Here is an 18497-nt window from a genome sequence, read left to right on the forward strand (position 1 = left end):
ATGAACCAAAGCAATCACTATATTTTTTAAGATTTATTTGTTTATTTGAAAGTCAGAGTTACACAGAGAGAGGAGAGGCAGGGAGAGAAAGACAGAGAGGTCTCCCATCCGATGGTTTACTCCCCAATTGGCCACAAAGACTGGAGCTGTGCCTATCTGAAGCCAGGAGCCAGGAGTTTCTTTCAGGTCTCCCACATAGGTGCAAGAGCTGAAAGACTTGGACCATTTCTTACTACTTTCCCAAGCCATAGCAGAGAGCTGGATTGGAAGTGGAGCAGCTGGGTCTTGAACCGGCGCCCATGTGGGATGCCAGCACTTCAGGCCAGGGCATTAACCTGCTGTGCCACAGTGACGGCCTCCCAAAGCAATTACTCTTGACAAGTTTACATGAAGCACATAGTTATTTCAAACCTGATGTAATCTTTATTCTACTTCAGAGCAGTTCAGGAGTGACTAAGGATGAGGTGAATGTTTCAAGCCAGGTAACTGTAGGCAACACATGGCAGGCAAGAAAGGCATATTATTATACCCTCTATTAGCTCTAAGGCACAGTGCAGGACAATAAGAGGATTTATTTAATTGGTAGCCATGGGCTCTCACTCTATGTCCTTTCACTAAATCATTTTAATTTAAATAATAATATCATTTTAGATACTCAAGCAGAAATAGAGTCCATAATCCAAATCATGATGAGAACTGATGGAGGAAATTAAGCAAGATGTTCACACACAAAGTAAACTACTATTATAAATACCAGGAAGGAAAACTTAGAGTGTAAAAGAAAAATAATAGCATTAACAATAACAAAAATGAGAAAAAGGGGACATGTCATCTCTATCTATAGAAAGAGAAAGAGAAAGAAAACAAGGATGACAATGAAGTAAAGAATAAGAAGTGAACTATAAATTCAGGGCCATGTATGCAACTATGTGTGGCAAAATTATGAAAACCTATAAAAGAAAATAAAGAAAATCTAAATAAATGGAATAGATGCTTTCTTAATGACTGACAGACAGAATATTATGAAGATATTCCTTCTTCCCATTTGGACCAACAGATTCAGTACAATCTAATAAAAATCATAGCAGGCTATTCTGGAGAAAATGACAAACATTTGTCCAAACTTCAGAAGTCTAGACAATACTGAGAAGTGTAGAGAAACCTTGAGGAATCTACATTTCTTCATTTCATGGCTTTTTGTGAGCCTACATGATACTAGACAAAGATTAGACATATGGATAAGTGGAAAGGCATAAATACTTATGTTTAACTGATCTTAGCCAAAGGAACAGAGTCAGTCCCTAGAGAATATTAGAATATGTAGTCTTTCCAATAAATGGAGATGGTGCAAATGGGTGACCATGTGAATAAAAAAAAGATGAATGCTTTGTGCATAACATATAAACTCATTCAGCACGATGTAGAGACTCCCATGTAGAGTGGAAAAAATACTAAATCCAGTAGAAAACACATGAGAAAATTTCTGTTATGTAACGCACTGAATGTATTATCCATAAAAATGTCATGTGATGTCTGTTAAATTAAAAATGCCCTCTCAAAAATACCATTGAAAAAATGGAAGCTAGATCTCACACTAGGACATATTTCAAAATACTTGCTTACAGGAATTGAATGCAAAGTTTATTAAGGGCTTGTAAAACTCAGCAATAAGGCAATAAATTCTCCAATTTAAAACACCAAATTAATAAAGAATAATCTTCATATTGAATACACACAGATGCAAAATAGGCACACAGAATATACTGAACATTAGAAAATATGAGATAAAAGACTGAATTGTGAATTAAAATGCAAATTAAAAAGCAATTAGACAAATACATTAAAATGGTTATAAAGAGCAAAAAACGTGGTAGTGCCAAAATTTGTGAATATGGAATATTAAAAAAATTCATTCATTATCAGTCAGAACACATAATGGCAATTTACAAGACATCTGGTGATGATATTGTAAAACATCCAACAGTATCACCTTGCAACACAGCAAATATGTCCTTCTGGGTTTGGCTTTGTGGTGCGGTGGGTTAAGCCACCACAAGTGATGCCGGCATCCAATATGGGCTGAGCCTTTTGTTGTGGCTGCTCCACTTTTGATCTAGCTCCCTGCTAATTGCCTGGGGAAAGCAATGGAAAATGACCCAAGTACTTGGGCTCCTGTTACTCATATGGGAAACCCAGAAGAAGCTTCTGGCTCCTGGCTTCAGCCTGGCCTAAACCTATCAGTTGCAGTCATTTGGTGAGTGAACCAGTGATGGGAGATCTCTGTCTTTCACTGTAATTCTCCTTTCAAATAAATAAATCTTTAAAAGAATGTTGTCCCTGGGGCCAGCACTGTTACACAGCAGGTTAATTCATTGCATACAGCACTGGCATCTCATATAGGTGCTGGTTAGGAGTCCTGGAAGTTCCATTTCCAATCCACCTCTTTGCTAATGTGCCTGAGAAAGCAGCAGAGGATGTTACACATTCTTGGGCCCCTGCATCCATGTGGGAGACCTGGGAGAACCTCCTGGCTCCTGGCTTTGGCCTGTCCAAGTTCCAGCCATTTAGAGAGTGAACCAGCAGAGGGAAGATCTCTCTCTTTCTCTTTCCTTATATGTAACTCTGTCTTTAAAATACATAAATAAAATCTTTAAAAAAGATGTCCCTATAAAGTTCCTCAGTTGGTGTGAAAACATACCCACGTACAATTGAGCAAAAAAATGCATGCAACAATTTTATTTATAATAGCTCTCACTCATATGAAATCATGATGTACTTCAGCAAATGAACAGATGACCAAACTGTCAAAGAAAGTGGGAGCACTTGATGTACAACAGTGGATAAGGACACAGAAGGCCCTTGTGGTGTTGTCTGAGATACATAAGAAAAGGCATGGATTGGTGTCAACAAGATAGTAAGAGTGTTTTCTGAAATATTTAAAGGCAAAATTTATGAAAAAGAGTCCAGTTTCATACCCAGACTTACAGAGCATTCTAAATAATTGAGGAAGAAAAAGTTCTCAACTTCCCAGGTTTACCCACAGTGGCAATAAGTAGGAACTAAGTTTGAAATTCTTTTCTGAATCCAACATTCCATAGATGATATGGTCATATCAACATGAAATAAAAAGGTAGAAATGGAAGGGGAGAGGGAGTGGGAAAGGGGAGGGTAGTGGGTGGGAGGGACGGTATATGGGGGAAGCCATTGTAATCCATAAATCATACTTTGGAAATTTATATTCATTAAATAAAAGTTAAAAAATAAAATTAAATTAAGAGGTACGAATAAGGCATGAAGTTTAGCAACATCACTAATGTAATTATTATATGAATGAGTTCATTAATTATAACAAATTGACTATACTAAAGAAGCTAAGAATAGGAAAAACAGCACAAGGGGTGTATGACCATGCTCTGTAACACCAGAAAATATTCATAAAATGCGAAAACAATCCTAAATAAAAAAATAAATAAAAAGGTAGAATAAAATATTACTTTTTATAAAGGCAGATACACTATTTTGAGAAAAACATTTTATTTAACCAAATATGAAAACATAATAGATATGTAACAAGTAAAATATACCACAAAATGCAAAAGTAATTAGCATTCAAAAATAAATCATGTGGATGAAAAACACAAGAAAATAACATGATCATCTGGATTAAATGTTAAAATGTATTTAATAAAATTAAGCATCCAGCAAAAAAAAAAAAAAAACTGTTAGCAGAAGAGAAAAAAAGAACAATTCTTAGGGCCATCAACATGGCACAGCAGATTAAGCAGTTGTCTGCAGTGCTAGCATCCCATATGGATGCGGCTGCTCTGCTTCTGATCCAGCTCCCTGCTAATGCACCTGGGAAAGCAGCAGAGAATGACCAAAGTATTTGGGCTCCTGCACCCACTTGGGAGACCTAGAAGCTCTTGGCTACTGGCTTCAGCCTGTCCCAGTCCATGTTGCTACAGCCATTTGGGGCAGTGAACTAGAAGATGGAAAATCAATATTTCTCTCTTTCTATACCTCTTTCAAATAAATAAATAAATAAATGTTAAATAACAAAAGTAGCTATTCTCTTATTATGGTTAAAATGGTCTACAATAGATCTATAACAAACAGTATAATAAACACAGAACATTTAAAGATGCTTTCTTGGGATCCCACACACCTGGCAAGGCTGTGTCCTCTCACTATCTCTCCTTAATATTGTTTTGAAGTTGTAATAAATGAAACTAAACAAGAAACAGATAAGTGACCTTTTTTTTGAGAGTTATTTTATTTGAAAGGCAGAGTTACAGAGAAGCAGAGGCAGAAAGGGAGACAGAGAAATCAATCTTATATCTGCTGACTCACTCCCCAAATAGCCACAATGGCTGGAGCTGCGCAGATCTGAAGCCAGGAGCCAGGAGCTTCTTCCAGGTCTCCCACATGTTGCAGGGGCTCAGGACTTGGACCATCTTCTACTGCTTTCCTAGGTTATAGCAGAGAGCTATATTGGGAGTGGAGCAACTGGGACTCAAACTGGCACCCCTAAGGGGTGCCAGCACTGCAGGTAGAGTCTTTACCCATTATGCCACAGCGCTGTCTCCCAAGCAACTAAATTTCTCTTTCTTTTTTTGACAGGCAGAGTGGACAGTGAGAGAGAGAGAGAAAAGTCTTCCTTTTACCGTTGGTTCACCCTCAATGGCCACTGTGGCCAGCACACCGTGTTGATCCAAAGCCAGGAGCCAGGTGCTTCTCCTGGTCTCCCATGCAAGTGCAAGGCCCAAGGATTTGGGCCACCCTCCACTGCCCTCCTGGGCCACAGCAGAGAGCTGGACTGGAAGAGGAGCAACTGGGACAGAACCCAGTGCCCCAACTGGGACTAGAACCCCAGATGCCGGCGCTGCAGGTGGAGGATTAACCTAGTGAGCCGTGGCACAACTTTCTATACAAGAATGACACTATTGGGGCTGGTGCTGAGGCATAGCAGGTAAAACCACTGCCTGCAGTGCAGACACCCCATATGGGCACTGGTTTGAGTCCTGGCTGCTCCACTTTCAATCCAGCTCTCTGCTATGGCCTGGGAAAGCAGCAGAAGATGGCCCAAGTCCGTGGGCCCCTGCACCCATGTGGGAGCCCTGGAAGAAGCTCCTGGATCCTGGATTTGGATCAGTGCAGCTCTGGCTGTTGCAGCCAATTGGGGAGTAAACCAGTGGATGGAATACCTCTCTCTCTCTCTCTCTCCCTCTCCTTCTCTCTCTGTGCAACTCAGCTTTTCAAATAAGTAAATCTTTAAAATATGACACTATTATACATAGAGATAATCAGATACAATCAAATTAAAAACAAGCTGATAAGAGAATCAAGCATTGGGGCTGACGCTTGTGGTGTAATGGGTAAAGCCACCACCTGCAGTGCAGACATCCCATATGGGCACTGCTTCACTTCCAGTACAGCTCTCTGCCATGGCCTGGGAAAGCAGAAGATGGCTCCTGTGTGGGAGACCTGGAAGAAACTCTTGATTCCTGGCTTTTGATTGGTGCAACTCCAGCCATTGTGGCCATCTGGGGAGTGCAACAGGGGATGGAAGACCCCTCTCTGTCTCAGCCTGTCTATAGCTCTATCTTTCAAATAATTAAATAAATAAAAGTTTTATTAAAAAAGAATTAAGCACTATTACTGGATACAACAGCAATACCTATCTTCAGGGGTGTTACTACACACCACCAAGAAACAAATAGAAAACAATTTTAAGGAACAAAATATAGAGTAGGAAATGAATGTAAGAGAAATGAGGCAAAGAATGATGAATCGAGTAGTCTTCAAGTCGGTATTAAAAAATCTTAAATAAACTCCCTGAAAAAATATATAAAGGAAAGACCCAGAATCCAGTAAATATTTGTCAAGTATAACTCACCTTAAGAAGTCACAAGAGCCTAGCAGGATCAGAGAAAACGGAGGAAGGAGCTATCTCAAGAGGGGAGCTCGTCAGGAGGTGACAGCACCACCTACTGTTGGGAGTATCCATCCAAAGAATCCGAGTCAGCCGCAGCTGTGCGCTCAAGCCACAACCCTTAGTTTCCGAAGACACCACAATCCCCATAGAGCGCCCTCCTACCACAGGCGACACTGATTGGCTGCGTCTTCTCTTTCATCGCGCATGCTCACTGGCTGTGTGAATGATCCGTTCCTTCAGCCTCACCTGGGGAGCACTGCACATGCGTCTTCCTTCTGAGAACCGCCATTCTCCGCTTCCCGGTGCTGTTTCTGGTGGTGGCTCCAGGCGGCTTCGCTTTGCCTCTCTGTGAGCTTCGATCGTTAGGGTCGTTACCGAGTTCTTAGGACAACCAGATGCCTCACAGCTGGAAAATGGTGAGTGTGGGCCCAGTTCCCTCTGAGCTGGGCCAGCAGCTGGGCCCTGGGCATCTCCTCCCATCACTGCAGTCCGTGGCTTTGGCTCAGTTCTCAAGTCTTGCATCTTCCCCAAATGTGTGCGAAGGACAGGAGGGTCCTTAGACTCCAGACTTTCCATATGGTCTTTGTGTGTGGGGGGGCTGTGATCTGGGGGTCCTCTGTGCTAGGAGGGTCCTTAGACTCCAGACTTTCCATCTAGCCTTTGTGTGTGTGTGTGTGTGGGGGCTGTGACCTGGGGTCCTCTGTGCCACCTTTCTGCCCCGGGGTGACCTGATTTTTCTGAGTTGGAAACAGGGTTTCATGTTGGTAACCAGTCCGGTCAGTGCAGTTCTTCCTGGGAACCTGAGTCTCCTTTCTGTTGATAATAACCCAGTATCATAGACTGGGTAAGTTATTAGAAATAGTATTTGCCTTGTGGTTTTTCTCTGAAGTTCCAAGGCAGCCTCTGGTGATGGTCTTGTGGCAGAGGCCTGGGGTAGCACAGAGACCACGTGGCCAAATAAAGGGAGAGCAGGGAGGCCAATACAAGGTATCTAACAGAACAGAGCCTCCGAGAGGTGACCCCATTACCCCATTCATCACGTGAATGGATTTGTCTTAGTCATCACCTATGAGGTCCCACCTCTTAATTTCTAAAATTGGGATTAAATTTTTCCATTAGATTGAGGGGGATAAACTGTGTTCATGGGAAGCATTAAGCCTGGCAAAAAAAAAAAAAAAGTCTCTAAATATCTAGATCTTCCACGTTGCCAAATGCCAACTGTCCTCTGAAGTTCATGGTACTACCAAGTATTTAACCTATGTTACATTTCATTCAGCTTCAGGTAAAATATTATTATTAATATTTTTTCTACAAGAAAATTCTGTCACTCTTTAAAAGACTTATTTTATATCTGAGAACATATATATTATTTATGTTACATATGACAGGGAAACAAAGAATGCCTACCTGACACCACAGTGTAAAAAATAAAAAAAAAAGCAGTGGTTAAGATGGGCCATCTTATACTGATTTCCCAGGCACATTAGCAGGGAGCTGGATCAGAAGTGTAACATCCAGGACTTGAACCAAAGGTTACAGGTGATGCTAGCAGTGCAAACAGTGCTTAGCCCTCTATGCCACAGCCCCTCCCCCCTCCTTTTTTTCTTTTGCCTCAGTTTCATCCACGCATACCACAGTCTGAGGGTGTGATTCTGCCAATTCATTTAGTGCTTTCACTACATGTGACTTGAATAATATGAAATTAATTTTTTTACATTGCTGACAATACATTTTTTTAAGATTTATTTATTTATTTGAAAGTTAGAGTTACACAGAGGCAGAGAAAGAGAAAGAGGTCTTCCATCTGATGGTTACACCCCAGATGGCTGCAACCCCTGGAGCTGTGCCGATCCGAAGCCAGGAGCTGGGACCTTCTTCTGAGTCTCCCACATGGGTACAGGGGTTCAAGTACTTGAGCCATCTTCTACTGCTTTCCCCGGCCATAGCAGAGAGCTGGACAGGAAGCATAGCAGCTGGGTCTTGAACTGACACCCATTAGGGATGCCGGCGCTTTAGGCCAGGCCATTAACCCACTGTACCACCCTGCCAGCCCCACCTTTCTTTTTCTTTTTTCAAGATTTACTTATTTGAAAGACAGAGTTATAGACAGAAAGGGAGAGACAAAGGGAGAGAAATAGATGTTCCATCTGCTGATTGACTCCTCAAATGCCTGCAATGGCTGGGGTTGAGTCAGGTCAGAGGCAGGAGTCAGGAGCTTCTTCTCAGTCTCCCATGTGAGTGCAGGGACACAGGCAGTGGGGCCATCTTCTGCTTCTTTCTCAGGCACATTAGCAGGGCGCTAATCAGAAGTGGAGCAGCCAGGTCTCGAACTGGTGCCCATATGGGATGCTAGTGCTGGTGTTGCAGACAAAATTTTTACCTGCTTTGCCACAATGCTGGCCCTGACAGTATCTCCTGGTTCATGTTTCTCAAGTGCTAGTTTATGGTAAATTATTTAAAATAATGGGAAAATATTGTTAAATTCTGATTCTGTAGGAAGTGCTGATACAGTAGATGGATTAACTGTCTAACTTGTCATGTGTTTACTTATTTGTGACTTGCCAACACTTGGGGTGACCTTATTTATTTTCTCCATCCACTGTTAATTGATATTTCTGTATGATTGCATATTGCTAACTGCTAAAAGCCACTGATTAAGCATGTATACTATTGTATTTATTTATACTGATCACCAGTGGTGGATGTATTTCTCCTTGGAGTTCTGTACATTTTTTCTTATGTAGTTTGATGCTCTATTTTTTCTTATGTAGTTTGATGTTAGGTACTTTGGTAGACTCATTGTAATATCTTCTTGGAGGACTGGCTGCTGCTTCACTTGTAATTTTTCTGATTTAAACACTAATTAGTCTGAAATGAATATTCAATTTCCAGATATCATTGTAAAGGTGTTATAATAGACTGAATGTTTATGTTTAATCATCTATGCCTTCATGTTGACCTTTTAAATACATACTTACTCACTTTATGTTGACAGAATTGAACATACAGCACATAAAATGATGTTTAAAGATATTCATGCACTGGTAACGAATAAATCTAATCAATTGTCACATTCATTACGTCACATACCTCTTTTTAATGATGAGGACACTTAAAATCTAATCTCTTTGTTATTTGCCATAGTACAGTATATTGTGATTAAATATTGCCACCATGTTGTACAACAGACTTCTTTATTTCTCCTATGCCAAAGAAATTTGTTGTTCTTTGACCAAAATGGCCTCAGATTTCCTCTGTATGTCTTTATATTTCAATGGTTTTCCAGGATACAACAAAAAGCTGGATCTCGATTTTAATTTTCATGTGTCAGTCTCTACCTTTTAAATGATTTATTTAGACAATGGATATTTTAAATACTTTTGATATAGTATAATTAATATGTAATTGAATGATGGAGAGTCAGAGACAGAGGGAGAGAAAGGCTATCTCCTTGGTACATTCTCCAAATAGTCACCATGGCCAGGGCTGCTAAGAACTCAATCTATGTTTCCTATATAGGTGATGGGGGCCCAAGGACTTAGACCATGTTCCCAGGGAGCTGGATCAGAAGCTGAGCACCAGGGCTCAAACTGGTGTTCAGATATCAGATACTGGAATCAAAGTTAGTTATCCACAATTCCAGCCTTTTGTTTTTAAATTGTTTTATTCATTTATCTTATTTATAAAGCGCAGACACACAGTAAGCGAGAGACAGTGATCTACCCTCTTGTTTTACTCTTCAGATGCCTGCAAGATCTGGAGATGGCCCTGGCCAGAATGGAGGAACTTATATATTCCAGATCATGTTAGCAAAGACCTGAGTACTTGAGTATTCTGCTTTCTTCCAGTGTATGCAGTAGTGGAAACCTGGAATTTGGGGTAGAGCCAGGACTCAAGTACAAGCACACCAAGGTGAGAGGAGGGCATTCAAAATGACCTCCTTACCACTATGTGAAAGCGCACACCTCTCCTATTTTAATTGAGGATTCTGGAGGAGTCCATTTTCTGTCTTCAGTTAAGATACCAAGGAGGGGCTGGTTCTGTGGTGTAGCAGGTAAAGCCCCTGCCTGCAGTGCTGGCATCTCATATGGGCGTGGGTTTGAGTCCCTGCTCCTCCACTCCTGATCCAGCTCTCTCCAGTGTTGACAAGTCACAAATAGAGTCACTTACAGTGGCTTGGGAAAGCAGTAGAAGATGGCCCAAGTCATTAGGCCCCTTCACCCATAGGGGAGACCCAGAAGAAGCTCCTGGTTCCTGGCTTTTGATGGTCCCAGGCTGTTTGGGGAGTGAACCAGTGGATAGAAGACTTCTCTTTCTCTCTCTCCCTGCCTCTACCTCTCTGTTACTGCCTTTAAAATAAATAAATTAAAAAAAAAAATAAAAAGGAGGAATCAAATCCCCAATTGGCTGCAACAGCCAGAGGTGTGCCAATCTGAAGCCAGGAGCCAGGAGTTTATTCCAGATCTCCCATGGGTACAGGGGCCCCAGGACTTGGGCCACCTTCTACTGCTTTCCCAGGCCATAGCAGAGAGCTGGATTAGAAGTGGAGCATCTGGGACTTGAACTGGTGCCCATATGGGATGCTGGCACTGCCGGTGGTGGGTTTACTCACTGCATCACAGTACTGAGCCAACATGGATTCCTTATATAATATTAGATTTGAACACATACACGCAACAGGATTTGAACAAACCAGAGAACTATCTTTTAAATACCTTTTTCTTTGTGTTTAGGTCTTACCAGCTGCTCTCTTCCAGTGCTTTTTCTCCCCTTTCTTCCAGCTCTTTTTACAGAACATCATATTGTGAACTACAGGCACCATACTGTGTTATGAAACTCTGGAACTTGTTACTTCTGTCTCACTTTGTTTTGGTGATTGCTATTCAAACTCCTTCTTCCCAGAGCCCTCACTCTTCCCAGTCTCTAGTAATCATAATTCTGTTTTTTTATTTATTTGAAAGGCAGAATTGTAGAGAGAGAGAGAGAGATAAAGAGAGAGGGAAAGAGAGATCTTCCATCTGCTGGTTCACTCCCCAAAAGGCTATAAAGGCCAAGACTGGGCCATATTGAAGTCAGGAGCCAGGAGCTTCATCTGGTCTCCTACATAGGTGCAGGGTCCCAAATATGTTGGCCTTTCCCCACTACCTTCCCAAACCATTAGCAGGGAGCTGGATCAAAAATGGAATAGCCAGAGGGCTGGTGCTGTGGCATACTGGGTAAAGCTTTTGCCTGCAGTGCCAGCATCCCATATGGGCAGCTGTTTGAGTCATAGCTGCTTCTCTTCTGATCCAGCTCTCTGCTGATGGCCTGGGAAAGCAGTGGAAGATTGCCCAAGTCCTTGGGCCTCGGCATCCACAGGGGAGACCCAAAAGAAGATCCTAGCTTCAGATTGACCCAGCTCCTACCATTGTGGACATTCTGTAAGTAAACCAGTAGATGGAAGACACCTCTCTCTCTTTCTGTGTGTGTGTGTGTGTGCGTGTGTCTTCCTCTGCCTTTCAAGTAAATAAATAGATCTTTTTTAAAATAAAGTAAAGTGGAATATCCAGGATTTGAATTAGTGTCCATGTGGGATGCTGGTGCTACAGGAACAGCTTAACTCAAGGTGCATATAGTACCAACTACATTATCCTGTATTTTGATCCATTATTGTTTAATGTAGAGAACATTTTTTTTTCTGTATCTGGCTTATTTCCATTGACTTAATGATCTCCAGTTCCATTCATTTTGCAGTAAACAATATTTCATTCTTTTATGGCTGTATTATCTTAGCTGTTGTCAGCAGTGTTTAGTCAACATGGTAGTGTGGGTAGTTCTTTGCTATGCTGATTTCGTTTCCTTTTTACCCTGGAGTAGAATAGTTATATGTTATAGTAGATTGATTTTTAGTTTTTTTCTTTTACGAAGGACCATACTGTTTTCCATAATTCCTGTACTAATTTCCATTCCCATTAACAATATATAATGACTTTTAAAAATCTGCATTATTACTAGGCCCCTCCCCCACCCTTTTTTTTTTTCTTTTTGGAGTAAGATGATATTCTTGTGTGTGTGTGTGTGTATGTTTTAAGATTTTATTTATTTATTTGAAAGATAGAGTTTTAGACAGAGAGAGGGAGAAACAGAGACAAAGGTATTCTATCCACTGGTTCACTCCCCAAATGGCCACAATGGCTGAGGCTGGGCTGATCTGAGGCCAGGAGCCAGGAGTTTCTTCCAGGTCTCCCACATGGGTACAGGGGCCCAAGGACTTAGTCCATCTTCCACTGCTTTCCCAAGCCATAGTAGAGAGCTGGATTGAAAGAGCAGCAGCCGGGACTAGAACCCATGCCCATCTGAGATGCTGGCACTGCAGATGGAGGCTTGGCCCACTACACCATGGCATCAACCCTCCCCACTCAGTATATTTTGGTAGGCATTTCCTTTATGACAAGTGATATTGGCATCTCTCAACATACTTATTGACCATTTATTTGTATTTCTTCTGAGAAATATCTATTCAAGCTCTTTCCTAACTCTTAACTGTATTTGGATGTTCTTAACTCTCCATATATTTCTCCCAGCAGGTTGTGGTGCAGACTATCCTGAAGTATATACTCAGGCAAATAATTTCATTCTACATGTGTACTTTAAGCTACTCAAAGTAGTCCTTATTTGAATATTTTTTTAAAGATTTATTTGTTTATTTGGAAGGCAGAGTTACAGAGAGGCAGAGAGAGAGATATCTTCATCCTAGTCCCTTACCCAAATGCCTGCAATGGCCAGAGCTGAGCTGATCCAAATGCAGGAGCCAGGAGCTTCCTCTGGGGCCCCCACATGGGTGTAGGGGCCCAAGGACTTTGACCACCTTCCTCTGCTTTCCCAGGCACATTATCAGTGAGCTTGATTGGAAATGGAGCATCGAGGACTTGAACTGGTGCCCATATGGGATGCCGGCAGTACAGGTAGTTGCTTTAATCCCTGAGCCACAGAGCTGACCCCTTAATTCAGTTATTAAATGTATTAATACTGAGGAAGGGGAGTGCATGTCACACAGACAACAGCGGGGAGAGTTGGGATGTCCAGGGTTCCGAGTCCACACATCGGCTCTGGAAGGGGAGCTTGCTATTGGTGAGTACCCTAGGAGGCAGTGGTGATGAATCAAGTGTTTGGGTCCCTTATAAGGACATCAAAGACCTGAATGAAATTCTGGACTCCTACATTGGATCTGACTCACTGCTAGCTTGGATCTGTAAGCACCTGGTGAGTGAACAAGCAAATGGAAGATCTGTCTGCCTCTCTCTGCCTCTCTGAATTTCAAAAAAATAAATATTAGTTAATATCTAACAAAACACTTCTATATTATAATTTTACACTTTAAAAATAGTTGATAAATCTGTGGAATATTGCATTACATAGCACATATATTAACACAAGAAACTAAGTATATCTACCCAGTTCATTAAGTATAGATATCACACAAGTTTCTTAGCTTCACTTTCAGATTTTCCAAATGATAAAATTTATTATGAAAAATGCTATAAATATTGTTCTGGAGCAATCTGTTCCTGAAACGTTTTTGAGAGAAATATTGAAGTTTGTTGTTGCTGTTGCTTTGTGGACATATGTCTTGATATTGATTTTTGATTTACTCCCAAGGGTGAGCCAAAGGTCTAGTTTTCTGAAGTATCATGAGTATATTCTTCCATCCATGAGGTACTTGTGCTTTTACAATTGCAACACACTTCCTTTTCACTGACTTTAGAGAGTGAATCCTCATATTGCCTTCCCTCAAACTCTAATTCTTTTGAGCACTGTATTCAACTTTAATTTACATTTTCCTGAACATTTTTGATTTTGCAAAGAACAAATACAGTCAGAAATGACTGGAATATATCCGTTAAAAAATTATGTGCAGTTCTCTCTCCATTTGCAAAAAGAATTTAATTATGCTTTCATTTAACTTCTTCACATGCTTCTAGAAAGTCAATATTTCACTATACATACTGTAATAAGTTATTCAGTGAAAGATTGTTTAATTGAAATTAGAAGAATTATATGAAAGCTTCTCTGTATCTAGTTTGTTTCTTTGTTATCTGAAGCCCAAAGGTCAGGGGATTTTAATTAATTTTCCATCACTGTCATCAACTAAGAGCTATACAGTAAGAGGTAAGATTAGGTAAAGACCATTGGCTGACAAATCTATGGCTAATAAATTCCTTTTCCATGAAAGTCAAAACACTTTTTAAAAATTTTCTCTTAGAAAATAATTGAAAAATGAGCATCTCCTTCCCTTATTTTCTTTCTTTCCCTGGTTTCTCTTACAGTCACCATTGTTTTCATATTTAAGGTCACTTTTCTAATTTTATGACACCCTTCTTCAGTGCAACTCAGACATTATCCACAACCTATCTTCTAGCAATGAACAATTCTTTTATTTCTGTTCCTGGTTTTCAATGCTTGTTCTATACATAGAAATAGGAAATGCCCTGAATGTAATGTGTAACTTAAAGAACATGGAAAAAGACTGTGCTGAATACTTTTGGTTCTATGCCATTAGATAGATAGATTTCAAATTCATTCTGTATTAACTTGTCCTACTTCAAACTGCAAAAATTTTTATGAGAAATGTTTTTGATTTATCTGACTGCTGACATTAATGCAAATGGTCTAAAAACTTCCATACACATAGCTTAGATCATGTTATCACATTAGTGGGATCATCATTTGTTTTAACTTATAGCTGATTTTATATAGTCTTGAGAAATAAATTATTGTGCAAATAAAGAACCCATGAGAATTTGAAATGAGTAACAAGGAATAAAGATGTTTTACCCCCCCAAAAAATGTATTAATACTGTCAAGTATTGTCTAAGCTGAAGACTATTCTCTAGACTTTGCCTTACTGATTCTTTGCCATATTTTGAACTGTGATATTTGAGAAGTAGAAAGATTCCAGCATTAGTAGAAACCTGTAATCAAGAGCTATACCTGGAAATCAAATCAAGGCACTCTGTATTATGATTAGGTTATCTTGACTGACATCATAAGCAAAAGGCTAAATTCCTGTTTCTAATTTAAACTGCTTTTCTCAACTGCTGTACATGATCTTCTACTGAAAATTGTTTTCTCTTTGTCATGATACCATTGATGGTTTCTTTTTTGCTTTGAATTCTTCTATTTCTCATCACTCATGCAAGTATCCCATGTGATCTCTCATTAATAAATTTCTGTAATTGTCCTTAATGAATCTGACCCTTTGTACTCTGAAAATCCTGTTTCCCTCCATCATGGGCCTCTTTCACAGCCTTCAGACTATAGTCTCTACTTCTTGTTGGACATTTCTTTGTAGCTTTGCAATTTGCAACTCAAGATCAACAAATCTAAAACTAAAACTACATCAGGCCAGTGCCACGGCTCACTAGCCCAATTCTTTGCCTGCAGTGCTGGTACTCTGGGTTCTAGTCCTGGTTGCTCCTCTTCCAGTCCAGCTCTCTGCTGTGGCCTGGGAGTGCAGTGGATGATGGCCCAAGTGCTTGGGCCCTGCACCTGCATGGGAAACCAAGAGGAAGCACCTGGCTCCTGACTTTGGATCAGCACAGCACACCAGCTATAGTGGCCATTTGGGGAGTGAACCAACAGAAGGAAGACCTTTCTCTCTGTCTCTCTCTCACTGTCTAACTCTGCCTGTCAAAAACAAACACACAAAAACCCAAAAAACTATATCATTCATTTCTCCATTTACTTGTTTAAGGATTTACTATGAGCAAGCCTTTGCCAAATCACAAAATAGAATATTTTTCCTGGTCTCCTGCAACTTTCTCATGTTTAATTTCATCTGGTGTCAAATGTTGCTACTTTTATTTCTGTTTCTGTTTTTCAATCTTTATTTCAATGTTTGTATGCAGTGTGGAAAAGAAGAGGTGCTATTCACTGAATCTTTTTTTTTGACAGGCAGAGTTAGTGAGAGAGAGAGAGAGAGAAAGAGAAAGGTCTTCCTTTTCCATTGGTTCACCCCCCAAGTGGCCCCTAAGGCCAGTGCATTGTGGCCGGGTGTGGCTGGCGTGCTGTGTTGATCTGAAGCCAGGAGCTAGGTGCTTCCTCCTGGTCTCCCATGTGGGTGAAGGGCCCAAGACTTGGGCCATCTTCCACTGCCTTCCTGGGCCACAGCAGAGAGCTGGACTGGAAAAGGAGCAATGGGGACAGAACTGGTGCCCCAACTGGGACTAGAACCTGGGGTGGTGGCACCACAGGCGGAGGATTAGCCTAGTGAGCCACAGCTGCAGCCCCAGCCACCCAGTGTTTACTTGTAACAATTTAAATTCATAATCATAGCTTTATATCATGACATAAACTCTGAGGTGATTGTTATTTGAAGTTAAAAATCAAAATAAATTAAACTGTTCAGTTAGAGTACTATTCTTTACCCATAATAACTTTCTCATTGTTCCAAATAGACTAACTTCTGTTAGCTAAGCAAATTGCTAAGGCCGGCCCACATTGAATGTGCATTAGGTTCTACTTCAAAGATAGGAATAGGGAAGACATTTTGGACACTACAAATGTACAACTAATGTCATTGCTTGGTTCAATATGCTAAATGTATTTTCGAATTTCCTTTGTGATTTCTCCTTTCATTCATAGATTATTTAGAAGTCTGTTATTTCTTTTTTTCAAATTTATTTAATAAAATTTTTTCAAATTTATTTAATAAATGTAAATTTCCAAAGTACAACTTTTGGATGCAACAGCATCTCATATGGGCACCATCCATGTTTTGGCTGCTCCTCCTTCAATCTAGCCTCTGATATGGCCAGGGAAAGCAGTAGAAGATGGCTCAGGTTCAAGGGCCCCTGTCCCATGTGGGAGACCTGGAGGAAGCTCCTGGCTCCTGCCTTCAAATCAGCATAGTTCTGGCCATTGGGGCCAGTTGAAGGGTGAACTAGTGGATGGAAGACCTTTCTCTCTTTCTCTTCTTCTATGCCTGTAACTTTACCTCTCAAATAAATAAATAAATCTTTAAAAAAAATAAAGAAGAAAAACAGATAGCCAGATCCCACAAGGGAGTTCCGAGTGACAGGATTGCACAGGGCCTAACAATGCATTGCAGCAAATTTGCATGAGAGGTCAGTGCTGCTGTCCAGGAGCCACAACTTGAGAATTACTGCTTTAGCTTTCTGAAAAGTAGCACAAATATTTCTGCTTTAAATTGTTCATATTATTAAGCCATCTCACAAGTAAAAAAGGAACCGGAAAGCTATTATTTACTGAAGTCTTTACTTAGAAATACCAATGTGATTACTGGCAGTTATTACCAACATCTAATTTGGCATGTCCTTGTCAAAGAATGTAACTTGCAAGACAATTACCCTATTTCATGATGAATAACTAAGGCTGAGCATGCCAAAGCTAAGTGACAGGACTATAATTCACTAGGCTTACAGTCTAGCAGTTGAGAACATACCAGAATGTGCCTGGCACAGTGTCAGCTACATAAGAAAAAGATGAATTAGACAGAGGCCTGTACTCAGATGTTCATTCTGGCAGGAAATGCAGCTTAAAAAAAATAAAGCACAAAAGAAAAGCAGATGGAAGAAAGTTCACATCTACTTCAAGGTCAGTAAACACCATTAGTGATTAAACTATGAACTTCACTATTCATAATTTATTAGATTCTTTTTTGACTTTTGATTCCAGTAGTCTTACTTCTTAAACCTGATGGTCTTTTCTGAGATAAGAACCCATATTTGCAAAGTTCATAAGATTCTGAAAGGAGTTCTAGAAATACTTATAAAATGACAAGTTGATGGGCTGATCTTCCAGTCCATCTTGTTTATCTGACACATACTTGGGTGTGGGCATTTGTGGTTAAGAAGCCTGTGTCCCCCTGAGGTTGACACCTGTCTCTGGCTCCCAACTCCAGCTTCCTGTAAGCATTAGGGACAGCCCAAGCAATCCAGTCTGTTATCTACATAAGAGATTTGCAATTAGGTTCTTGGCACCCAGCTGCAGCTAGTTCACTTTTTTGTGGACCTCTGGGAAGTGACTCAGTGGATACAAGACTTCTCTTTCTGAAATAAATCAAAAAGAAATGTATTTGAAATGGGAGGGTACTTCAGAAAATTCATAAAAGATGGAATTAAAAGGCAAATTTAGTTTGATGCACAGACTTTGAAGTCCATGCCTTTTTTTAGTAATATGCATTGTCCAAACTTTATGAAGTGCCCTCTTATAAATAAGGACCAATTTTTTTGAAAAACATAATATTCTTATTACTACTACCTCTCCTCACTTAAATATTTCCAATTTTAGTATATGTGTTGCCACAGTAAGTACTGCAACTACAGTTGTCTTTAAGGGTGGTTAGTTAGGGTGTCAGTATTATGTGGCATAGCAGGTAAAACCTCTGCCTACAGTGCTAATAGCCCATATGAGCATCAGTTTGAGTCTTGGCTGTTCCATTTCTATTGCAGCTCTCTGATAATGTGCCTGGGAAAGCAATGGAATATTGCTAAAGTCCTTGGGCCCCTGAACCCATGTTGCAGACCCAGATGAAGCTCCTGGCTTCTGAATTCAGCCTGGC

The 18497-nt window shown here is 40.4% G+C and overlaps 1 protein-coding gene across 3 annotated transcripts in view; it reads left to right on the forward strand.

Moving 5' to 3' along the window:
- Nucleotides 1-5916: 5916 nt before the first annotated feature.
- Nucleotides 5917-18497, forward strand: part of LOC149119367 (uncharacterized) — a 37570-nt gene continuing 24989 nt past the window's right edge. Inside the window, exon 1 of one of the 3 annotated variants that reach the window (XM_089325044.1) lies at nucleotides 5917-6351. In XM_089325044.1, the coding sequence (XP_089181170.1) occupies nucleotides 6331-6351 (21 nt within the window). In that variant the 5' untranslated portion in view covers nucleotides 5917-6330. The remainder of the gene's footprint in view (nucleotides 6352-18497) is intronic. The other 2 variants (XR_016228591.1, XR_016228590.1) reach the window with 2 other exon arrangements.

This window comes from Oryctolagus cuniculus, chromosome Y (assembly GCF_051225735.1).
Source record: "Oryctolagus cuniculus isolate XC-2025 breed Fujian yellow rabbit chromosome Y, ASM5122573v1, whole genome shotgun sequence".
NCBI classification, from domain to species: Eukaryota; Metazoa; Chordata; class Mammalia; order Lagomorpha; family Leporidae; genus Oryctolagus; species Oryctolagus cuniculus.